This window comes from Natator depressus, chromosome 8 (assembly GCF_965152275.1).
Source record: "Natator depressus isolate rNatDep1 chromosome 8, rNatDep2.hap1, whole genome shotgun sequence".
NCBI classification, from domain to species: Eukaryota; Metazoa; Chordata; order Testudines; family Cheloniidae; genus Natator; species Natator depressus.
The window spans coordinates 14,451,422-14,477,483 of NC_134241.1; the positions used below are offsets into that span (position 1 = coordinate 14,451,422).

The window sequence follows — 26,062 nt, forward strand, 5'->3', positions numbered from 1 at the left end:
TTTACTGCCCTAGCAAACCAGGTCATCTAGCAGCCCCATGCGAGTGTGTGGATTGGCGTAACTAATAGCAGTTATTAAAAAAAATAATTTAGGACCCTGTTCAGCTGGAAGAAGCCACCAAGGCTGTTGGCTCATGGAGTGTCCTCAGGTTCCTTGAATGGTGTAGGCCTGCAGCTTTTAACACCATGCAGTTTGAGCATGTAGTTCCAGAGTCTGCTCCTATTCCACTGGGGAGATATTGCCTTTCTAGTGGCTTCCCCTTTGCCACAGTGAAGGCTAAGGCTTTATCCAGACCAATGGCTTTATATGGTAATTTAGATCATGGAATTGTATTAGAGCTCTGCAAATGTCCAAAATATAGGGAAGGTCCTTCTTTGATAGATCTTGATTCAGTCAGTGACAAATTTTAAAGTGGTTGTAGCACAAAGATCAATCTTTCCCTAGCTGAAAGCTCAATTTCCAAGACTCATCAGAAAGAAAAAGAAAGAAACCTGTGCCCCCTCCCACTAGGTTTACCACTTTTGAAATGCAAAAAAACCCAGTACCTTCCCCCCACTACCACCCACCAAGCCTGCTGCAACCCCAACCATAAGGTAACTCTGCAACCCTCCTCCCCTTCAAACAGCCACCTATAATATCTAGAGAGAAAACTGGGGTGACCATACGTCCCGTTTTGGCCGGGACAGTCCCTTTTTTAAGCCCTGTCCTGACTTTTTTTTTTTTGCGCAAAAGTAGGCATTTGTCCCGTTTGTTCTTGCCAACTTGATCAGTTGGCAAGAGCAATCAGGACAAATGCCCACTTTTGCAGAAAAGCGGGTTGCGATGTGGAGGACCATGCGGGGGAGGCGAGTAGAGATGCCAGCCCCGTGCAAGGGGGAGGGGGAAGGGAAGCATTCCAGCATGCAGGGATCCGGGAGGGTTCCAGCAACCGGGCAACAACCTTGTGGAGGGGGCAGGGTTCAGGTGACCAGCAACAGCCTTGCATGGGGAGGGAAGGGGGGAGTGGCAGGGTTCCAGTGACCGGCATTGGCCTCGTTCCAGGAGGGGCGGCAGCTCGAGTAAGCGGCTGGGGGTGTACCATTTTCCCCTTGGGAAATATGGTCACCCTAAAGATAACACATGATACTATCACTCTCTTATGACTCAAACCCTCTCTCACACACATGCGTGCTGCGCTTGCCTGTTGGTGGGCAGACAGCTACCGTATTTTCAAACACTTTTGAGCGGTTATCGCTTAAACTGCAGAAGTGGGAACACCGCAGCATCTTTAACTGGACACCGACTTTTGACATTAGATATCCAAGTGTATTATGATAATAATGCAAATCCTTAGGCCCACATTAAAAAAAACAACCTGGCAGACTAAAGTATTTTTCTGGTAAATCCATAAAAAAAAACTGGCCAGGCCGATCAAATACCAGCCAGGTGGTAACCTTACCTCCCACCATGCCATCTCACCATGGTGGTGGGAAGGAAAACCATCAAGGAAGCTTCCCCCTCAGCAACATGGGCACTCAGGAGTAACACTCCAGCAACACAAGGGAGGCCCTTTACCATTGCGCTACAGCAATGGGGATATGATGCCATCATTTCTAGCAAGTAAATTTGTTTTACTGAACACTGTTCACAAATTATAGTTCATACATTGGGCCAGAGCTCCATTCCTCTGCCTACAGCTGTGCCAGGGAGTTAATCTGGCCAGACTGCACAGCACTAGCACCATGTGAAGCAATAAATTAAGAATCAGGAGTGTATAGGATGGTGAGGGCTCATTTACACTAGTTCTCCTCCTCTTGTGAAGCTTTTTATTTTGTAGCTCCCACAGAAAGCTGACCCTTATGAATAGATCAGTCTGCCACAGAGCCACCAATGCTTCCACATTCTTCCCAGCTTGTGCGTTTGTGAGCCCATGGGCATACTGTGCTGAGTCAGCATCTCAAGGAAGATCTATCTGCCATGCTATAAACTGAGTTCAGATGCATTGAAAAAAAGAAATACAGGGAATTGTATAACTTCCTAAAATATTTTTGCAATTACGAAGTGGTATTAATCTGGCTTTTTCCATTACGCCTAATATGCTGATGGGCATATTACATACAAATGAAATCAGGAAATTTATTCCTTGTTCTCTGTTAGTCAGGTCTTTGATGATTACATAAAGTCAATGGAATTTATGTCTTGCAGAGTATAAAAGCTGTCACTTAAAAAACACAAAACAAAACGACCAAAGATCTAACTTGAAGTTCTAGGTTAGGGAAAACAGATTTAGTTATGATTTTAATTATCAGCCTTTGAATGTTTGAGGTAGACCACATTATTGACTTATCCAGGATTTTAGTCATAATCTATAATGTTATATACAATCATATCAACAGATATATCACATACCTTTTTCCTGATGTGTAATCAATACTGTTTGGGGGCATTAATAATAATATAACCTTCCATGATATACTTTAAGTTGTGCTGGAATTTATGTATCTTTATATGGATATGTAGCGTAGTTTTCAGTAGTCTCCTATAGCGTACATACTGTAAAAAGATAAGGTACTACAGCTGATGAAAAAGGAAATTTACTGTTATATCAGTGATGAGGTCTTGGAACAACAAAAGGTTCAGACATAAGGTTAGATGCTTATTCATTTCAACTGTGTCATTCTGGCTCTGTACTTTTGAGTATGTACTTTAATATTGCTACAAAAGTACATTATTCAGAAGAATTTTCCTGCCGCTTCACATGGAGACACTTGAATAAAGCTCATCTATTTGTTTTTTGAAGTAATCTCTTAGCTCTCGTCTCCTAGCCTTTAGCGTTGGTGTCAGCAAGCCATTTTGTACTGAGAATAGATCAGAGTGGATGTAAATGGCTTTGACCTGAAATAGAAAATAAATATGTTTATGGCAAGACTAAACTAACATCATCCACTATTAAAAATTAGTACTACTCAAAACTCCTGAAATCATAACGATCCTGCTTAGGTTATCAGCAAAAATGACTTTGCTGGGTCCATCTTCAATCCTACTAGTTGTCTGTCCATATCACAAAGCATCCACACACTCTTCTTGTTTAACAGAATTCTCAGGACGGATATAATATTTGTGTTGCAGGTTGGAATTAAGAAGCACTAACAGAGTGGCATGATGAAGTGTGAACACCACCTGTCCATACTATGGCTGTATCTCACCACTTCTCAATCAGTCCTTCATACTTTTATTAGCATCATCTTCTCCCTGCACCATAAACCTTTGTCCACATGCTCCCCGCAAAATATTGCCCCCGTCCCTAAAATAAATATGCATTCAGTCTGCTGTGCTCTTGTTCCACTGCGTGGTATGCAAAGGAGCGTATCCCCAAAAAACTCAGAGTGGCTCAAGCAGAGGGGAAATGTGGCTATATGTGATGTTGCCCCATCCACAATATTTCCACATAGCTGAAGAGTTACAGAAGATAGGAGGGTGTCACAGAGTCAGGAGAAGGAGAAATCATACTAAGGGGCATGATCTTTCTGAAGCATGGATTTAAATCTGCCCAAAGACACTAAACAGCACTGACTCAGCCTTGCAAAGCTGTCATGAAGCTTTACTAGCCAGCATAAAAGTCTTCTGATCCAAAGTTAACATGATAATGATCATGCAAAAAAAGAACGGTGTTTTAGTGACCAGTTACAGTGATAAAAATCACTCATCCCAGGCAAAGAGAATTTTACAAGGCTGCCCTTACTAATCCACGGCGTCTGAGCACAGCAGGAAGCTTGGTGGCACAAATGGGGGTGGGTTGTGTTTCCACTATATTTATGGTGGTACTGGTGGTGGGAGACAGTAGAAAACTATTCTGTATGGCTGGCCACAATCTACATGGTTCAGACAGGACTCCTTAGCCATCTTCTCCTTTTTTTGTCTGTCACCAATCCTCTTCACATTTGGACAGACTAGGAGTTGAAGGAAATGTGGTTTAAGAATGACCTTTTTATTCCATTAAATTCTGTGGCTCTCTTTTCCCTGTGTGCATTTTATTCCAGGGGCAAAATGTAGGGACCACAAATAATTTCTTTATATACTGTGGCCAAGTAACTTTTAAAAGGGACTAATGATTTTGAGTTCTGTAATTTTTGGGTGCTTAACTTGAGACGCACTAAGGGGGCATGATTTTGGAACACCCATCCTCTAAATTGTCTCTGAGTTGAGCACTCAAAAACTGCAGCACCTTTTGAAAGTCGTGACTTATATGTAGTTATATACAAAATGTTTACATAAAAGAACAACATAGTGGTACAGCAATTATTTTTAAAGTTCTTAAAATGGTAAACTTTGTGCATTAATGTTATAGCTAGTTAAAAGATTACGAAAGAGTCTGATTAAAATTACATGACCCCTCAAACTAACACTGTCCTGCCTAAATTCAAGAAAAGAGTTAGAGGAAAATTGGACTGGGTGGCAAAGGGTTCTGCAGTACAGCATAAGATATAGTCCCACACCAAAGGGAAGAGTTTCTGGTAAATTCACATACCACTTGTGACTGTCTTCTTTTAATAAAAAAAAAAAAATCCCTATGACAGACATCCAGAATATATTGGCTTGGATCTACTAAAAATCTCCAAACGATTTTTATATATCAGAAATTCAGGTCCTTTCTGCTCAGAAGTGCTTTTCTGCTCAGAAGGCTTACTGGAGAACTCGTGAAATGGTGACATCACAAGAATCAAGGTAGTGAAAGTGGAGCAATTGTGAGGGTACTGGATTTTTAATTAGACTTGTTTAAAAACTCTTGGGTTTGCTTGTTTTAGTTAATGCCTATTTAAGCGGTCATTAGACCAGAAAGTGAGAATGACTCTATAGTCTAGTGGTTAGGGCACTCACCTGGGAGGTGTGAGACCGAAGGTCATGTCTAATTATTTATACTCAGTGGAATAGCTTAAATAGGAGAGTCTGAGAAAGACCTGCCCCAGAACATCCCACTGCCCAATGACTGGAGTAATCTCCGAGACCCAAATTTAAATCCCTTCTCCACACTAGGCAGAGGGGTCAAATAGTGAATAGTTTTGGGTTGATTGAAACTACATTTTTTGGCAAATAAACTACTCGTCTGAAAAATTTCACACAACTCCATCTATGGGAAAGGTGGACCTGTGCAGTGGGACATCTCTGTATGGTCCATACTGGTGAGATAATCTGGCCCAATGTTAGGTCATAACAATCACATACTGCTCTACACTTGAGGCTCTACACAATAGACCCTTGTTTTCGAACTGCAATACGTTCAGGTACTGTATTTCCATTTCCATTATGGTTTCCTTCCATATTTTTTAGCATTGCAGCAGAGTTCACCTCATAACCTCACAGTTTATTTAATGCATGTCAGTAGAACTGGTGTGTTAAGGGTATTCATAGTGTGAAGATTAGGGCAGGAACAACCCAGGTAATTACTAGACAGCCAATTTCATGTATTATGATCCATGCTCCATGTGGAATTTCTTTTATCAGTTATGGAACTGTCAGAAAAATGGAGACAAAGAGATTTAAGGTTTCAGGAGCTTCTGCAAACTCTTTAACACAGTGGATTTTCACTGGACTTCTCAAGCAAAAACAGACAAATAAATGAAGCTTACTAGTGATATTTAAATAATGTCTTAGATATTCACTTTTATATTAATATTTTAATAACAGATATGCAATAAAACATTAACTTTTAAAGAAACATTTGATGTTAGCCTTTTTATGTGTTTTGATCTATATTATTGCTACCATGAAATACTGCATCAGTTTCAGAATTTTCCTGCTTGAACGTTTGTAATTCTGTTGCAGAAAATATTTAGGCAAGCGTTAGAAAAGGATTAGTGCATGCACTGAAAATTAACAGAGCAGCTGTATTTTCTAGGTCAGTTACATGAATGGTACTGTAAACCTGATCCTACTTTGCAACATTGCTTTCAATGGGAGTAGGATCAGCCTCCTAAAAATACTGTTCTTGACCTCTGGTGATTATATCAGGGATTATATAGGGCCTGCTCTTGTATTCCCTATGCACCCATAACTCCCACTGAATCTACTCGGACTCCTGCTGTGTGCAGAAAACAGGATCAGGGACTATAGTCCTTATTTAATCAAAAATGATAAAAATAATTTGTCAGTGGCATAGTGGTGCTTTCACAAAATTCCTGCATAGAACCATCAAAATAATAATGAGGCTTTTATTACTGTGGACCTTTGTGGCAATATTCATGCATTCTTAGGGGCTAAAGAGTTTAAGAAAGACACAAATGCAAGCTATAATTACTTACAGACACAACATAATCTGACATTTAGGCTTTATATGATGCATACTAACAACTGCCTATTCATCATAAAGGGTCGAGTTTTCTGACCATAGGGAATAATGTTATCATACCTGCTCAAAAGAATGAAGTCCACCCTCCTTCCCTAGCTGCACCATATCTTCCATTATTGCTTGTGTCAGCTCCTGGGTTAGAACACATAGTTTTCCATTACCCTTCAAGAGACATCTTTACATCCAATGATATTATTCAGCAGGAAAATAAAGTTTACTGATCAAAGCACAAATACACTGTTGATTCTGGCAGTTCATACATCAATTAGCAAATGTTGCTTTAAAAGAAATTCCTTTATAAATAGAAAACATATGAATGCTTTATAAATAAGTAATGTGATAATATTTTTATACAGCAGAAAATGTAAGGCTAACGTTTTCAAACTTTGGTGGAGGATAGACATTTAAAGCCTTAATCCTTCAAACTCTTAAGTGCCCGAATAGTCCCATTGACTTCAGTGGTATTCATGTGCTTTTAAAGTTAAGTGTGTGTGTAAATGGATTGTGGCTTAAATCATCTATGTTTCATGACACTAGTTGGTGCTCAGTACTTCTTAAAAACCATTCTGCTTATTAAGGTGCCTAAATAGGAATAAGTGCCTCACTTTAGCCACCAACGTAGAATATTTTCACTTAAAAACTTTGCATCTTGCCATTATTTATAACAACTACTTTGAATTTTTTAGCTGAGTTAAACATTAATAGGAAAGAAGTGTTACCTTTCATACGAGTCTAAAAAGAGATTGCATAAAAAAGAACCGTATGATATGTATTCACAGAAACATTCAGAAGAATGGTCATAATGACACAGACAAATGATCCATCTAGTTCAGTATTCTGTCTATGACAGCAGGTGATGCTCAGTGCTTGAGGGGAAAAAAGGTGGAATATGCAGGTGTAAGATCACTGAAGACCTTGTCTTCTTACATATTTGGAAAGTGCCATTAGTAGTGCTACTAAATAAGAACGATGTTAAGGAGCTTAAGGGCTTGGTTTGCCTATTCTCTTTTATGTGAGCATACCTTTATTTCAGTGCTATCGTTTCCTAGTGCTGCACCTTACAGATCACTGTTAATTAAACACACACACATATATGTATTTTTAAGGACACACCATGTTTTTACAGAGCTCTGCATATGTTCCCTCAAACCCTTTTTTCTTTGCCCAGCCTGGCATGACTTCAGAATCAGGTACAACAATTCCCACCAAGAAGGCCTGTATCAGAAAAAAAAAATGTATCAGCTGAGGAAAGAACCATATTTAAAATATAATATTCCAGGACATAAATAATCTTAGTTTGCCGGATTTGATCATTTCAATGCAGCAATGTATTTGGCTAAAATTTCATGATGAAGTATTTATGATGAACATTTCTTCTCCTCAGATAAAAGAGCCCTAAAGTGACAGTTAATATATTTGCCAGAAAAAATATAATACATTGGCTCAGATTCTGCAATTTGAGTTCTACTCTGCACTGAAGCTAACAAAGTTACTTTGCTTTTACGCTGGTATAATTGAGAGCAGAACTTGGTCCATTTTGTTTATTACTATTCCATTCATGGATCTCTGACCATCCGGGGAAATCATATTGATGTCAAAGAGAAATATGTATTTGGCTCAAGGGCATGATCGGTGAGTAAAGGTTAGTTGTTACAGTGTCTGAAACTGTACCTGTTGGTATGTAAAAACACCAACCGTTGCATATGTAAACTGGATGCTTACACACGCAGCTATCTCCACTGTGTGCACAAAAGCAGGTTTTTCACACACAAAGCTTTAGTGAGCAGAATTTTGTGGGCAGAATTTCAGAAGCCACTTTTGAAAACATGCCCCTAACTATTCTGTTTTAATACAGAGAATAGTTCTGCCCACCTGCGTAAGCACTTGGCAGACAGATCTCTCACATGCAGGTACTACGCAGGACTTAAGTGATGAAGGGTCCTGCACTTGTGAATTAAAGTGCAGCTCTAGCATGTGCTCTGCTGTCCTCTATTTCTAAAAGTTGATGCCAGTAGTCTCAGCACCCCAGCAGCCTAACCTTTGTCAAGTTATTTGTAGGCCTCATGGCACAGGAGAGTTTTAAGGAGGGATTTGAAGGAGGAAAATGAGGTAGCTTTAGAGGCTAGATTGTCGCCCATTCCCCAAGCTGTGTATAGTCACTCGAGTGGTTGGGGGCCTAACTAGCTTTGAGCCCATTCCAGAGTTGGGGAGGAGGATGGTGAGGGATAGAAAGGTCACCTTTACTGACCCCTTGGTGCCAGGCGCAGAACCTGTCAAGCAGAGGGTCTGGCTCTAAAATTATTTTGAAGTGTTACATTTTACCTGTAAGCTGTCTCCATGCACATATATCTGGGCAATAGGCTCACTGCGGATGTAGATATTCTCAATCTTTTCAGGTGCAATATATTCTCCCTGAGCAAGTTTAAATATATGCTTTTTCCGATCAATAATTTTCAGTGTCCCATTCTGTTGGGAAAGAGATGATGGTTACCAAAATGGTTATTTGAATATACAGGCCCAGTAAACAATGTATTTTTTGCACTTGACTTTACATTTCATTAAAAAGCTAACAATAAAACTGGGAGGAGGTGCACAATCCCCTGTCTACCAGCAAGAGTGGACTATCCAGGCAGAGCAAAGATCAGAGCAAGAGTGTCTAAACCCAGGAAACTGGCCCTACTATGGGTTTATTGGTGGTGAACTGCCCAGCAGAAAAGGTTGAATTTCATCAGTCTTCCAGCCCTCACTTGGAAAAGAGATGTTCAGGATCAGGAGGACATTTTTGATAAATATAGTCTCTTGAACACAGGTTGTATTTTCAGCCCATCAGCCATGATGGAGTCTCTTTAAGGGTACGTCCAAACTTCCATTATAAACTCAACCGTCATCACACAGGGAAGGAAAGTGCTATTCTGGTAGTCAGAACTGTTTAAAAATACCAAAAAATACTTCATGACCACATTTGTCATTTTGTCCCAGGCCATCATGCTGCCCAGAAATTTTGCTTTTTGTGACATTTCTGCCAAATGCCCATTTATACATTGAAACCAGCAAGTTTTTGATATACATTGTCTTTCTTCTGAAAGACAGAAGAAAATAAGAAATTTCATTGGGGCGGGGAAAAGAAAGTCTTTTCTCCCCTCACTTTTCAGTCTGAAAAAGTGCTCTGTGTGCCTGCATTTGTATGTGTAAAACAGGGTCCAGAATAATGGTGTTTAAAGAACTCAAAAGATAATGAAAATGCTTTGTATTCAGAAGTTTCCCAGTTTTGTTTTGAGTTTGTCCTCCCACCTCTTGTTCTGGGTAGGATATTTTTTTCACCTGATAATTTTTAAAAATTATTCTTTAGTGCAGATGTTGCTGTTTAGACAGAGTCTTTATCAAATACTATTAGAATTTAAATATGAAAAAAAAATTGCAGAAAGCAGTAACTTTATTTTCAAAAGTGCTGAGAACCTGCCGTTCTCATGGACTTGAATGGTATTTGAGAGCATTCAGTACTTCTAAAAAAAAAAAAAAAAAATCAAGCTGTTTGGTCTTTAAACAAGCGAGTTGATTTCAGAATGCCACTGTAGAGGTGGCTCAATTTCAGAAGCAGTTGAACTGACCTCTGTCAAGCAGAGGGTAGATTGTCATCTGTACCAAAGTGTCATCTCTTCCAAAGATTAATTAAAGATGGAGTGATTGGCTTTGGATATTAAAATAGCCTCTGGGGAGAGGCAAATCTGCTTGATACCTTACATGAACTAATGAGATATCACAGAAACTTTTCTTTATGCTTTGCTTAAAACCTGGAATGCTGAGGCCTGAAGCTGACCTGTAACTGGGACCCAGGTGCATGGACTTGACTCTGAGGACGCACCAACTCCTGGTGATTGACATAGGGTTATTCCACAAAAAACAGTCAAACAAAGATTTGCTTGAAAATACAAGAGTACTACCTTAGAATTTACATAGGAATATACAATTTACACAAGAACTGAGAATCTGATCAGTACATACAGGTAACCATTTCCCAATGTCTCCAGTATGAAGCCAGCCTTCTTTATCCAGCACTTCAGCTGTCTTCTCGTCATCTTTTAGATAACCTTTGAAAACATTGGGTCCTTTCACACATATCTGCAAAAGAGACATGGTTGCTGACAAGGTCTCGAGCTTTTGTTATGGAATTGTGTGGATTCTTTCCCATATGAGTGCTCCAACAAAATAAAATATTTCAAATTATGCTACCACCCACCCTATTTTTTAAACTAATGTAGGTGTAAAGCAGGAAAACAAGACTGTGCAGAATTGCAGTCTATTTGTGTACGAAATTGTCTGGACTTTTCTTGTTTGTTTTTCTCAGCCCCAAAATTGTCTTTTGACAATATTTCATGAGAACAGAAAAACTGACTGCTAATGCATGTGATATCACAACCTTCCTCATATTTTTTACAAAGACAACAATTTTGCTGAAAAATGTGATCATTTTTACTAAAAATGAACTAGCTTTAGTGCTGATATTTTGCACTGAAAATTGGTCCATATTTTGCATTTACAGTGAAATAGGAAAACACTTAGATTTTGAACATTTTGAATGTTGTTGTGAACATTTTGCTCACCTCTAGTTAAAACCTAAATGCATTAGCAAGAATAAAGTGTCAAAGATTTCAGGGTAAGCTGTGAACATAATTAGGGAGTATAGAGTACTCTGTGGTGAATCATATCACTGCATGCTGTACATCCAGATGCTGGATGAAATCTTGGCCCCACTGAAGTCAATGGGAGTGTTACCATTCACTTCAGTGGGGATGGGATTTCACCCACCAAGTTTGTGAGCTAAACTGTACATATGGGGCATTGGGAACAGAACTCAGGACTTGTCCTAAAATATGAACTCTTTAACTCTGGAGCCTAAGGAGTCCTCATTAGCTGAAGAGTCTTCATGAGCATTAAAAGTATTAACGGGTATATTCTTTGTGAGACTCTAGCTGCTAATTTAGGCCTCAGTCCTGCATTGGGATCCACTAGGACAACTGCATATGACTGCAAAGAGTCCTGCTACAAATCAGTGGGACTCTGCAAGGGTGCAAGGATCCATGCTACCAGATCCCCATTCTATGGTATTAAGCACTCGCCAGTAAATTGCAGTGTGCTGAGATTTTGTTGCTGAAGGAAAACTAGAAATGCAGAACTCTGGGATAATACGAAATTACACTATTTCTCTTTAACATAGCCTGCGTGATATTATAGGTTATGAAATGGGCTGACAACCATTGACATTAAAGGGAAAATTTAAATATAATCCTCAGCTTTGATTTTATTCTGTGAATCAATGGCCTTTCATTGAATTTGAAAATATAAATGGCAAAAAGAAAAATAGTTATGTTAAAAAGTAAAAAAATTAGTTCCAGTGCAGTATAAAAATAACTAAGCTTGATCCCACAAAGTCCTGTGTGCCTATTGCAAGCTGCTGAAAGCCCTCAGTGGGACAGGATAGCAGTCAGTATCTACCTGGACCAGAACCTAGGCCTTGATTCAACAAGCCATCCCTATTCAGCAAACTACATAAGCATATGCTTAACTTTAATGGGACTTAAACACATACTTGAGGTTAACTGCTTTGCAGAATTGGGACCTTAAACATGTAGAGCCAAGTCTTACAATCCTAATGCTGTTCTTACTCAGAGGAAAGTCCTATCGACTTCATTGTTTATTTCAATAAAAGTTTTCACTGTACTAGGGATGCATGAGGACTGGATGAGTTGATCCTTATAACCCTAGGCCCTAATCTTGTGAAGGGCTCCACTTAGGTGAACCCTTATGCCTCTATGGGATCCCATTGGAGTCAATGGGATTCTGTGTGAGTGTAAGGGTCTGCCTGTGTGAAACCCTCAGCCCCTTCAAAAGTAATTAGCTGTAGCACTTGCTGGAGGTTCTGTAATACCCTTGTATTTGTAATTAACATTATGATGCTCTACTGATGCCTGACCTGTTCATCTGTTCTGCTTTTTTCCTTTCATTTCTCAACTGGAGTATACAACACATCTATGACAAGGGGCACTTAAAAAGGATTCTCAGATACAAGTAGTAACAAATGGCTCACAGATTTTTTATGACAGCCTGCCTCAAAGAATTAACTACTGAGGAGCTGTATATAATGTTTGAGATGATACCTCTCCTTCTCCTTTCAAAGCAAAATAATTCATCTCTTCCACATCCATCAGTTTGATTAAATTGCAGGGCAGAGGAGCTCCTACGTGACCTGCAAATTAAAGTTATTTGTCATTTCTTTCTATAAATGGCACTCAGATTATTACTAGCATATCACCCATTTCTAGCTGAACTTCCTGAAGTTCAGTGTTCTTGAAGCATATGTGTCTGTGTGCAGAATCCTTTAACCTGTCTGGATAGGATTCCTATTTTTCAGTGTAACAGGACCCTTTTGCCTTACCATCTTCCTCTGACCAACAGGAAATTAAATCAACCCCTCTTTTAAAGACTTAACTCAGAGTAACTTGTTAATAACAGAGCCCAAAGTTCTGTTTTGTGCATCATCTAGAAAAGTCAAAGGCTTTGAGTTACAATGGCTTTAAATTCAACCTTTTTCCAATTTCTCCAAAGTAAACTATAACTGCTTAAGCTACTCTAAATTATGCTAGCTATCAATGACCAAAATGGAATGTTCTGGTAGACAAAGATCACAGGAGCACAAAGGTGTTCTGGCCCAGCCCAAGGAATGGTCACTCTGAAGGGCAAGGTACACTGGTTCTCTGCCACCCAGGGTTTTGTCCACGATAGGGGACTCCTTCACAGATCTGCCCAGGTTTAAGTCTGTTTAGGACCAGCAGATTTAACAAAGTGAGGATCCAGTCCTTAATATATATTTGTGAATGTGTGTTCAGTAATTATGTGCTGGGTAGGGCACCAAAATGAAGACAGTGTGAGACAAACATAGTGAAAGTATAACTGGAAAAATTTATTATGTCAGTACATCTCATAACAGGTAATTGGCCTTTTCTGCTGTGTAGAAAAACAAGCTGATATACAGCAATCTGTACTGGAAATCATATTCTGTGCTCTACTCCAATCACAGAAAATTAGTGTTGAAAAGGGAGGTTTTTAGATTATTAATGGGACTAATAAACTATGTCCAATTGTTGTGCAGGTATTCATTTGAATGAATTTGATCATACCTGTTCCAAAGCCATTCTATAAATATTAATAATTAATACTGCAGTACTCTTATTATTTAAGAGTCGCTGAACACTGTCAACATGCTGGGTGCTGACTGAAGTTTTCATCTGATTATATTAACCATCATAAGATCCCAAAGGTCTGAAAGTGTAATAGCCTAGAATCCTTAAACCAGACTAACCGTAAACCTCTAAGCATCCTCTTTTCCCCCCCCATTATCTGGCATTGGATCTGTGCTCAAAGCCTGATTTTGGTCACAAGTGAATATGAATTTGTTAGCCTAATCTTTGTTCCAGTGTTACATCTGACAAACACAATTCAATAGCACTAGCAGTCTCTGCCCAAGGCAGGCCCGAAGTGGAAAGGACAGGGGATTTTTGCAGATCAAGACCAAGGCATAGTTCTAGATCTCTCTAGGAAAACTTGCATAGCATCTGATCAAATTCTACCTTTCTTTGGCTAGTGCTATTAATAACTCACTTTCATAAATAATGAATTCACCCAAATTACTCAGCACAATGATAAAGTGTTGAATAGTATCCTATAGGTATTACAGCCCCCTAAAAGTGTTCCAAAATACACTAACACAGGGGTTCTCAAACTGGGGTTCAGGACCCCTCAGAGGGTTGCAAGGTTATTACATGGGAGGTCACAAGTTGTCAGCCCCCACCCCAAACCCCGCTTTGCCTCCAGCATTTATAATGGTGTTAAATATATAAAAAAGTGTTTTTAATTTATAAGGGGGGGGGTCACACTCAGAGGCTTGCTGTGTGTAAGGGGTCATCTGTACAAAAGTCTGAGAACCCCTGCACTAACAGTTCTGTCCTTTCTTTGGAGAGACTATCATTTTTACCTGAAGTCCAGTCACCTGGAGTGGTAAAGGTACATCCTGCTGTGCACTCTGTTTGACCGTAACCTTCATAAATCTGACAAAGAGATATATAGCTTTGAGTCTGTTGACAGATTAATATTTACATATGATTTGAACATTGTTCAGTTTCCTTGTTGTTGCACAATGCTGTGAATTTGAACTACAATGCAGTATGTTGATTAGAGAGACAAGCTGGGTGAGGTAATATTTAGATATTACCTCCTCTCCCACCTGTCACTCTAATATCCTGGGAGCGACGTGGCTACAACTACACTATATACAGTGTACTGACTGACAAGGAAAGTTGCTCTGGTCTTCATTGTATGGGAAACATTGTTAGGAATTATTCTGAATGAACATCACTGTAAGAATCTGAAAATAGTGGGAAGAGAGGACAGTTGTACTGATAGCAGTTGCTTGAACAAAGTAGTATGTACCTCTGTGAGAGAAACCAGATTCTTTGCACTAATATGAAATACATTTTTGAAGACGATCTTTTTGGAAACTTTTTTCTGGCAAGCTTCAGGCATCTGAGAAGGGTAGGGCTTGTTTGCCACTTCCTTCTAAAGGCCACTAGCTTTGCCAACCACCTGAGCAGAATTCTAGTAGCATGCAAGCTATGTGTCCTCAGACTCCTTGGATTCTGCAGTAAGTGGTTTGGCCCACACCTTCTTCCCAGGACACTAGACAGGTCCCTTCAGTATGTGTCTGGTTTTCAGTGCCCTAGGAAATAGGCATCTCCAAAGTATTATGCTAGTTCTTAATCAGTGTGACTTTTGAAAATTGACAAGTTCCACCATCTTATTGCCGCTGATCTTTCCCCCCCTCTAGATATGGGTGCAAACCCTAGATCCAAATATTCCTGAATTTGCTTCCAGATCCGAACTTTGTCATTGGCTGTCTCTCTCTATAAAGAACTGAAAGTCCTGGATCCAAACTCCTCTCAACTTTGGGAGAGTTTGGAGCCGTGTCTGACCTATGTGGTTGGAGCCCATTCTTACTATTTATATCTTTGACCATCAGAAAAATACAATTTCTATTGTGGTTTGTGTTGGTAAATGTTATTTTAAATATACGTTTCCCTTGATTTCTTAACAGCTAGAAGAGCTAGTATAACAGTGCGTCTGAATAACTGTATAGGTGAAGTGTACCTGACATCCAAGTGCTGCCCGAAGGAACCCCAGAACAGTTGGAGAAGCAGGGGCAGCTCCTGTTATAATCATCCTAACACACCCACCAAGGCTTGCCTGTTAGATAATAAGAGAAAATAAAACTCTTAGCCTCCCATATGAGCATACACCTTCAGTCAAATATTGAAAGAAAAAGCACTAGCTGCATATAACTGAAGTACCCCAAAAGAAACACCCCTTCTGACACAGAAAATTATAATCACCACCATAGTGCCTAGGAGCCACATCATGGACCAGGAACCCCTTGTACTAAACATTGTACAAACAGAACAAAAAGTCCATGTGCTTTGGCTCGTTGCTGTTCATATAAAGAATGGGGATTCCATAGTTTACGTCAAGATTATTACAAATTCTTAGATTCCAGTCCTGCAATTGACTCTGCAAGGGCAGACCTTTCTGCCCAAATAGAGCCCCTTCGAAGTCAACACTGCCTGGCACAGATGCAAGGGTGTGCCTGCATAGAATCATAGAAATGTAGGGCTGGAAGGGACCTCAAGAAGTCATCTAGTCCATCCTTCTGTGCTGAGGCAGGCATGAATCCATCTGGCTCTATATGACTTCATGGTTAGGACCAAAAAAAAAAAAAAAACAAAACCCCACCCTAATGTACTGCCTCCATTCTTTTCTTGCTCATTTTCATCCCATTGTTTTGGTAATTTCTCCCTGAACAACCCCAGACAATTCTGCCTGCTTTTTAATGTTGATGTCCTTCAAGTATGTGTAGTGTAGATGATATCACATCAACCCCTTTGTCACTTTTCAGCTATGCTGTAAGTCAAAAAAAGGAAGACAAAGAATTTCTTGTAATTTTTAGACTTTGAGGTTAGAAGGTCACAGACACAGATCCCGAATCAATGCAGAGCCTGATTTGCCTTACATCTGTGAAGGACAAATGCCTCATCTGCATCATTTGAACTCTTATCTTTGCAGACTGTGGGTGAGCAGTTCACAAATGAAAGGAGCGATCAGTTTCGCTGGCTAAACATAAAGTGACATGTCACGGGATAAGTCATCCAATTAAGAAAATTAATTAAACCAGAGCTTGTTGGAGTAATACAGCATAGCAGTGATTTAGCTGACCTAGGAATGCTTTACTGTGGGACCCTGTGGCAAATCGCAGGACTGTTCAGATTGCACCCAACAGGCCCTCAAATATTCTGTTTTCCTTTCCCTCTTGTTCAATTGCATGTTAAATGCACAGGCTTTCCTTTGTGGCCTTGTATCCTTTTTCTTAGGCGAAAAAATGGTTTGGGATATGTACTGACTAAGGCCCTAATCCAAAAGCTACTGAAATCAATGGGAACCTTTCAGTGGACTTTGGAACAGGCCTAAATGTCTTCAGCAAAAATACTCCCCCCCACCCTTTCTCTTTTTATCTTCCCCTCCACCTTTCTTTAATTTCAGCTTGGCTGGTGAGGAGCCAGAGGAGTATTGCCACAAATACATATAGTACTTGCTGCTGGGGTTCAGTGGAAAAAACACAATTCTATCTCATTAATAGACCAAATTCACAGGAGCAAGACCCTGTAAACCTGAGAAAGACTGGATGATTAAGGAGGCAGGAAGCCCCAAAGAAAATAAGTTTGTTAACCTCATTTTTGTGCCATTCCTTCTTTCATGCCCAGTATTTTATTCATTGTTTTATAGCGGCCCACCTAGGACATTTAGATATATGAAGTATGTATTGAATTTCAATATAAAGCTAAACTTCTGGGTGAAATTCTCTGCTGCCTTAATTCCTGTGGAGCAGAGACCCTTATGCCGATACCTAAAAATACATAAAAATGTGCTCAGATTCCTGAGATTTTACATGAAAAAGCAAAGTGTCCTGCTGCCTCTTCACCATCTTGGATTTCATGTTATGCACCCCTTAAGGCCATAAAACAGCGCTTAAGCAATACTTCAGTGATGCCTACACCTTGCGCTGACCCTCAGCACAGGGATGCATTGCACCCAAGTACCCAAAGTGAATAGCAAAAATAAGCAGATTAAACAAATGCCTCTATTAAAAGAGAAATACAAATGGTGCTCTCTCCTCTCTAGGTCCCTTTTTTTCAATTCCACTGTTTCTAAATCAGCCAAGCTGACTTCACTGATTTTAAACTATAAGCAGAAAACTGCAATTTTTCATTCCATCTATTTTCTTGAGCAACAGCTATACAGTCACTTTTCCCAAGTTCTTACCTGGATTTTATTAAAAAATAGTTTATCCCATAAACTGTCATTTCTAATGATTCCACTTTGGACTTCAGCCTTTTTACGTTCTGCAGCAAATTCCAGAAGCCAACGTTTCAACGGAGTATCTGCTTGGCTAAAGATCTAAGAGAATGCAGGATGGCATGAAAGATTACACAGCTAAGAAAGAAAACAGGGTGTATTAATATCCTTATAATAACAGTCACAGAATCAGATTTACCACTGGGCAAAGCAGACACCACTCGACTGATGTCAATGGAGTTACGGTTATGCCAGCAGTATAATTAAGACTACTACGCTGCAGTTGTAGGTGTACAAATTATGTTTTATTGCAATCTATTCTGAAATATACTTACTTTTCCCTTAGACAAAAGAGGGGAGAAATCAAGAGAATAGAGGCGTTGACTACATTTATATGATCAGTGCTTCTTTATGATTTCTATTATATGCGCCATTAGGTGAAACTATGATAAAGTTCTAGGGTTGAGCAACTTGAATGAGAATATTTGGCACCTAGCACAAATATTGTTATTTGTTGAGGTGATGATGGCCATCTTTATGTTTTATCAGAGAGCAACCAGAACCGGATCTCCATATCAGTACCCCCTCGTATCCATCTCGATAATGAGGAACCAGAACTGCAGATCCAAAAAGACCTGAACTTGCAGAAAGCTTAAATCAGTAGTTTGTGCCTTTAGATCCATTTCTTACTTTTAGGATAAAAACTCTACACATATTGAACATGGCTACAAAATATGCTATCCTCTTAAATACCTTCCATAGAGTTCTCAGATGACCGTCTCTTAGTATGAAGGATTTTTAGCCACAAAGCCAGCTTTGAGCATGCAATATTTAAGCCCTTTTAAGGCTGCTCATTATATCTCTCCTGTCACGGCCAGCAGCGAGTGAGGACCAAGCTCCAGCACAGGCTCAAAAGTAGAGAAAGCATTAGCACATCCAAGTTTGATTCGTGCTACTCTGGGGCTCAGATCCTGTACCAGTGAAATCACTGGGAATGTCACCATTGACTGTAGTGGGAGCAGGAACAGGACCTACATGCACAGAATTTCACTTTAAAACACAATGGGCCAGGTCCTCAATTGGTATAAGCTGACATAACTCCATTGACTTCAGAAAGGCTATGAAGATTTACACCAGCTAGGATCTGGTCTAATGTATTTGCAGTGAGGCAAAAAGTGTACGAGAGTTAGGGGAAAAGGCCAAACCTAAGGGAAGTCTCTAAGTTAACTACTAGACAGTTATTGACTTTATTACTACAAACAGAATAAATGAAACTTACCTTATCATACATTCTATTTAATAATCGAGGTACAACAGGGAAAACGGTTGGACGCAATGCTTTCATATCATCCGATAAGAGACGGATATCTCCTTGAAAGAATCCAATTCGCCCCCCATGGCAATATATGCTAGACTGTGATGGGCGGGGGGAGAAACGGAATACTTATTTCCTTGCATTTAATCACTGTAGCAAAGCACCCCATCCCTGTTTTAAAGTCGCATTCCTGAAATTTTATTTACAATTGTGGCTAATGGTTTTTTTAAAAAACAACTAAACCACATAGTAAATTGGGTAGAAACACACTGATTTTGTATGGACCTTGATCATAGATTCTTTACTTAGCATTCCTGTTTAGAAAACAAAATTTAGCACAATTTGTGGGAGAAAAAGGAATCAAAGCTGAAAGGTGCGATTTTCAAAAGCACCTGAATAACCTAGGAACCCAAAGTCCCACTGAACTCAATGGGGCTTGAGCTTTTAAGCCACTTTTGAAATTCCCACCCTAAGTTCCCAATTTCTGCTTTTTTATTTTTACCATATGACTCATTATGCAACTTTTCTGACTCCACAATTAAATCTCTTTACTAGGTTGTCATGTAATCAGATTGCACAGTTCTCTTACATGATCACTCCAGGACCACTGCATCAGACTGGGGACAAACTGTCTTTCAGTGGAGCATACTTCACAGACAGCTCTTTGTATGGCTGTGGGGTTCTACTGGATTCTGGCAAGATTGAGGTGAATGTTAGGTTGACCAGCCTGTGATTCCATGTTCTGTTGGACATTATTTTCTTTAGACTCACCTTTGATTCTGGGGACTAGGAAAACATTTAGTCTTTCATGTATAATTCCTCATGAAATCTCTATGCTAGCCCTTTTGTGGTTAACAGAGGTTCCTTCATGTCTTTTTATGTCTTCTGAGACTATCTTCATGCAGCTGTTAGAATATCCTATAACCCAATATGCATTTCCTTTGAGGAGAGGATGTACCTGTTGTTAACCCAATGGCAAATGGGAGATCCAAGTGTGATTCCCAGCACATGGGCATGCATTCCACTGTTGCGGAGGCTGAGAGCACTGTGAAGGTATCTACTCAGCCCTGGGATGCAAGCATTAAGTCAGTTCTGAGTCTTCTGGCCTACAAAAGATTCCTTGTCTGGGTGCAGTGTGGAGTCATGAGGGCCTCAGGGGGGAAAAAGGGAGTTTCAGGTAGTGAGAAAAGAGGTAAAAATAATAAGAGCTCCCAGTCTGTGTCACATACCATATACACAATTATTTGCACACTCTTATTTTGGTGAAAAGAAGCATTCCTTTGTAAAAAACCTTAGAGCATATTTAAAATGAAATTACTGGCTAGCAATCAAGGATATTCTGAGTCAAGTATAGAGAGTTAATTCTTAACTCCCCCTGTACATTTTAGGCTTTGAAAAAAACGCAGTATCTAATATCAGAGCCCTGCAGTATTTAGGTATCAGTGAGTGACCAGTTTTATTTATCTCTGAAATTGCTGGATTTTTGTTGGCATGGAGGGGAAATTTTCAGGACACAAAGGACAGTAAGGAATAGGCACTCAACTCCCATTGGAAGTCATTGGGAGTTGACCATCTAAACTCTCTTATGTGCCTGTGAAAATCCTCCCCCATCTTAAATCTTACATTTCCAAAGCCATGAGGGAATAGCCATATAACTCCTACTGAGTTAATGGGATTTATGCAGCTATACCACATTTAAGAGCTCTGCATAAGCTTGTCTCTCATCAAGAGAAGTTGGTTCAATCAAAGGTATTACCTCACCCACCTTCTCTCTCTAATATCCTGAGACCAGCACAGCTACAACAACATGGTTAATACTTACTCTCCAGGTACTGACTATAAAACCATAGGAATTTAATCAATAGAAGCTTGTGGGTTTAAGAAATATCACCCTGTCATATCCACATACTGTACTTCACATGTGCAGCAGGTTCCTGGCTAACTAATTAAAGATCCATATGGAAAAAATAATCACTGTATATGCACAGGGAGCACTTAAAAAAAGTAAGTAGTCGAGATACGGAGGTTTAAAGAGTAATCCCAGGAGCCTGCAGGTTTCTTAACATGGCAAACAGTAATTTAAGTCTGGTCTAGCTGTTATTAGAGTTAGGCCCAAAGCAGAACTCCAAATCTAAAATCCCACCCAAAAAAACAAAAAACTTTGGGAAAGCTTGGGTTCAGATTCTGATCCAAAAAACATGGCGTTAGTCCAAATCTGACCACAGAATCTGAGCCCCCGCTACATTTTGGGAAATTTGAGTCAGAACTGAATCCAGATCCAAACGTCACAGTTCTGGCCAATCTCTAGTTCATGGATTTTCAGACCGGCAGCTATCATCTGCCTTATTTGGAAAGAAAGTGAAGTCACTTATATGGGCTGGCATGAGTCAGTACTTCTACTTGTCATTATTTCCAAGAGACGATGGCTTCCACTTATTGTGCATTATACACTGATCTGCCAGGAAGACTGCATGTGTCACCACTGTGGGGTTTTTTCCTGCTTTTCAGTTTCTGCAAATCTGATTTATTGACACCATAAGAAAAGAGCGGAGTTGATAAAGAATACGTGCAATATTATTTTAACCACCATGATTGCTGGTTCTATAATACTTTGAAAAGCTGCCCTCCCAAAATAATAGATATCTTTTGCCTCCAAAACATAATTATTTCTGCACGTGCCATTTTCTAATCTCAGTTACACTCCAGAGACTCATTAGAGTTGCCCCAGATTTACCTGTGCAAATGAGATCAGAATCTGCACCCATGACATTTTTGGAGTACAATCTGTTTGAGCTCTCCAGTATATTGTGGAGTATTTGCCATGTTTACAATTTTATTTCGTTATTCTTTAGTGTGGAAACAGAGGACTTCCACTGACCCCATGACCTTACCTGTACCATTTCCTCAAATATGTGTGCTAAAGGCAAATAGGAAATGTATATATCCTCACAAGAAGGAGCCCACTGACTCTGGAAGAAAACACAAGGAGCCCCACAAGGCCTAGTTAGTTCAGACAGGTTTCTTACCTGTATAACTCTTTCAAACATGTGAGCCAGAGGCAGGAAGGAGATGAGCACATCGTCCTGTCTCGGAAAGATCACTTTCTGCAGGTGAAGGGCATGGGAGACAGAAAGGAAAGAAACACTGACAGGAAGACAACAAGAGAGTCATAAAATAATAAAAAGAAAAAGGCACCAGAGGAGCAAAAGGGTAAAGATTATCGAGAGAGAGAGAGCAGCATTCGAAGCGAAGCGTTAGGCCACATCATCAATGAAGCTAAGTTAGCAGGAGTAGTAAAGAGTGCAAGGATGTACATAGAGAGCAATGGAGAACTCTCCCCACTGCAAGAGTGTATTTATCAAGCTCATACTGCAGACAGTTGCTGACACCGAGGAACATATTTTCCTACATAGGCTTTTAAAGTGAGGTGATCAAATAAAGATTTGCACACTCAAATTGGCATTTGCCTCAAAATGGGTGTCTGGCATTTCAAGTGCCCAGATTCAGAATTTAACTATTACGGCACAGTGCTCAGCTGCACGGAGTACACATTCACACTTCCCCTCAGGCTCAGTGCAGCTGAGGTAGGGAAGAGCTCTGTCAATACTGGAACTGCCAGGGGCCAAAATGGCCCCCGAAGTAAGTTTGAATGGTGCCCCAGGGCTGCTCTGCTGGTTGGGGATTGGTGGAATACATTCTGTTCTATCTCTAACTTTCTTTTGCTTCTGGAATACCTTTTTCTTCATCCATCCGACCCTTACATGCCCCTGAACCAAGGGTTAGCAGGAGGATTGCATAAAGCTGGCCACCCCAGCTTTACACTAGGCCAGCATTCCTCCATCTTGGTGGGATCTTCAAGATGTCCCATTAGGGTAGCTTTAAAGTTGTTTTGTGCCACTCTGCCAGTGTGGAGTGAGCTTAACACAGCTGACAATCTGGCTCCTAGCCATGATGTCTAGGTTTGAAGATTTGGGCTTATTAAGCAGAAAATTTATATCAAAAGTTTAATCCTGTACAGAGATGGGTTCTTTCCTCCTAATTACAACCCTGATCCTGCAACTGGATTCAAACAGACGGCCCCTTTAGCCCATGTGCATCCCCCCTGAAGTTAGTGGAGCTCTGCAGAGGCACAAGGGCCACTTGTGCAGATCCAAGTGCAGATTCAGGCCGTTAGATTGAAAGATGCCAGATTTTCTGCAGAGGTTAATTATTGATTTTAGTCAGAATAATATGTTGGATTACTGAGCTGCAAAAATTAATTCTTTTTGGTTAGTGTTTCTTCCTATTTTAAGCATCTACGTTATCGGTGCCCCAGAGACAGATGTGGGGGAAGAAAGAGGCTGAATAAATTATAAAAAGAAAAAAAACTGTTTGGTTTGCTAAGATTTCGTATTGTGTCTTATTGGACTGGAATTTAACAAAGGCCCTTAGCCTCACATATTCCATACAACAGAAGGAAAGCTAAAAAACAAAAAAGAAACTTCTCTACATAAAACAGTTCCCCAAGGTGTAGGGATAGCCATATTACAGCGATTACAGAAACTGATGGCTTGATTATCCATTATGCTGCACCTTGTACACAGGGCAAAGGGGGTTTAAAACCTTGCTCAATCACCGTGGTATCATTTCACATCCACTTTGCACTCCCATTACTCTGCTGTATCTGTCAACCCAAGGTGCAAAATAATGGCGTGTAATAGAAGCGCCTTAGTTGCTTTCCCATGGAAAGGAATATTGAGATTGACTCTCTTTGGGGCAGGTTTTCCTGTCACCGCCTGAGGTCAGGTGTAATAAGAATTTAGTGTTTTCAGGGTCTTTTTTTCACCTGTTCTTTTATATGGCAGCCTGAATATTCTCTTGTGTACAGGAAACTAAGGTACTGAGATCTGCTAGTCTACCCGCAAGTGTCTCTTCAAACTGGTCTCCTTATCCAAAAGTACAGCTGCGAAAAACCAGTCTCATCACTGAAGAAAAAAAGTCATATTTTTCCAGTTTTGCTAAAAAGGAAATATTTTGTGCCTTTGATGCAATATTTTTCAAAAAATGAAAATCTTTGTTTTTTCTCCCCAAAACCAACAATGACAGTATTTTATTTTATATTTGGCAAATATGGTCAGGCTTGTTCTAGGGTAAACACTTGGCTGCTGTGGAAGTGCCTTTCCTTGGCATTTGACAAACACTTTTTAGGAAAAAAAAAAAAGAAAAAAAGTCAGTTCATTTTTAAAACGCAGCCAATGGGAGCTGCGGGGGGCAGTGCCTGCACGCGAAGGCAGCACTCACCGCACAGAGCCGCGCCTAACCCTAGGAGCCAAGGAACATGTCACCGCTTCCATGGAGCCCCCGAAACTAAGCATTGCCTGGAACCTGCACCCCCTCCTGCATTCCAACCCCCTGCTCCAGCCTGGAGCTCCCTCCCACACGCTGAACCCCTTGGCTCAACCCCCAGCCCCGAGCCCCCTCCTGCACCCCAAACCCCTCATCCCTGGCCCTACCCCAGAGCCCGCACCCAATCCCCTGCCCCAGCCTCCACCCCTAAGCTCCCTCCTGCACACACTCTCCCTCCCGGAGCCTGCACACCGCATCCCCTCCCCTTCCCCAGCCCTAAGCCCCCTCCCACACCCAAACTCCCTCCTGGAGCCACACCCCTTCCCACACAACTGCCCCAGCCCTGAGCGCCCTCCCATACCCAAACTCCCTCCAGAAGCCCACAGCCCCTCCCGCACCTTGAACTCCTGGTTTCTGGCCCCACCGCAGAACCTGCACCCCCAGCCCATAGCCAGTACCCCCTCCCACACCCCAACCTCCTACCTAAGCCTGGAGCCCCTTCCCACACTTCAAACTCCTTGGCTCCACCCCCCCCAGCCCAAAACCCATCTCCTGCACCCCAAACCCCTCCTCTCTGGCCACACCCCTGAGCATGCACCCAATCCCCTGACCCAGCCCTGAGCCCCCTCCCATACCCTGAACCCCTCATTTCTAGCCCCCCCCCCGGAGCCCTCACCCTCCCCTGCACTGCAACCCCCTGTCCCAGCCTGGTAAAAATGAGCGAGAGAGTGAGGGTGCGGGACAGCGAGCGACAGGGCGGGGATGGAGTAAGTGGGGGTGGGGCCTCAGAGAATGGGCAAGGTAGGGGCAGAGCAAGGGAGTTCAGTTTTGTGCAGTTAGAAAGTTAGCAACCCTATTAATGGCAGCCTTAGGTCTTGAACCAATACCCTTTGAAATCAATGGAAAAAATCCTATTTCCTGCAATGGACATTGGATCAGGCTTTTGGGGCTTGATTCTGCAAAATTCAGAATAGCCTCAAACTCCCTTGAACTTGAGGGTGCTCAGTATCTTGCAGGGTCAAGCTCTTAGTTCTTACTCCAGTCAACGGTCCCATTGACACTTTATGGTGATCATTAATGAGGCCCCAATCCTGCAGATATTTAAACAAGTTCAGTGGGATTACTCTCATCACATGCATGAGTATTTGCAGGATTGGGACTTACACCAGGGAACCTTTACAGATTCAAGCCAGGAAACAGGTGGGTATGTTATCAGTACATTGTTTCTTTAACTGTAATAGTTCAGCCAATGGTCCTTTTACGGTGTACCAGTAGATTCTTTCCACCACTTAAGTATTAGCAGTCTATTAACATGATTGATTTGTGCTTCAGCAATGCTGTTTCCCATACGGGAAGTATGGTCTCCAAATGCATGTTTTAAATGTACTTCACCATATAAAAACTGGCCAGTTTTCTATTTTTTTAAAATTATGTTACACAGTGTCACATATATCCTACTCAAAATACAGGATGTAACAAGCTGTGTTTTAATATAAATAAAACGATTTTTGTAATATTTAAAATATGTTGCATAGGTTATCATATACGTTATATACATTGTGTGCAGAACGATGGTTAGCAAACAAATAATGAACATGTGGGAAATTAATTTTCTCTAGGGGTTGGTTTATTGTATGGGCATC

At 40.7% G+C, this 26,062-nt stretch overlaps 1 protein-coding gene across 6 annotated transcripts in view; it reads right to left on the reverse strand.

The window, feature by feature from the left end:
* Positions 1 to 2,557: 2,557 nt before the first annotated feature.
* ACSL6 (acyl-CoA synthetase long chain family member 6) overlaps positions 2,558 to 26,062 on the reverse strand; it is a 107,073-nt gene continuing 83,568 nt past the window's right edge. For 5 of the 6 annotated variants that reach the window (XM_074960472.1, XM_074960473.1, XM_074960470.1 and 2 more), the window contains 11 exons: positions 22,121 to 22,198; positions 19,059 to 19,193; positions 17,747 to 17,881; positions 15,524 to 15,619; positions 14,355 to 14,427; positions 12,481 to 12,569; positions 10,328 to 10,444; positions 8,648 to 8,791; positions 7,439 to 7,540; positions 6,386 to 6,457; positions 2,558 to 2,874 (listed from right to left, as the gene is read on the reverse strand). In XM_074960472.1, coding sequence (XP_074816573.1) covers positions 2,734 to 2,874; positions 6,386 to 6,457; positions 7,439 to 7,540; positions 8,648 to 8,791; positions 10,328 to 10,444; positions 12,481 to 12,569; positions 14,355 to 14,427; positions 15,524 to 15,619; positions 17,747 to 17,881; positions 19,059 to 19,193; positions 22,121 to 22,198 — 1,182 coding nt within the window. In that variant the 3' untranslated portion in view covers positions 2,558 to 2,733. Of the gene's footprint in view, positions 2,875 to 6,385; positions 6,458 to 7,438; positions 7,541 to 8,647; positions 8,792 to 10,327; positions 10,445 to 12,480; positions 12,570 to 14,354; positions 14,428 to 15,523; positions 15,620 to 17,746; positions 17,882 to 19,058; positions 19,194 to 21,985; positions 22,064 to 22,120; positions 22,199 to 26,062 lie in introns of all 6 variants that reach the window. The other variant, XM_074960471.1, reaches the window with a different exon arrangement.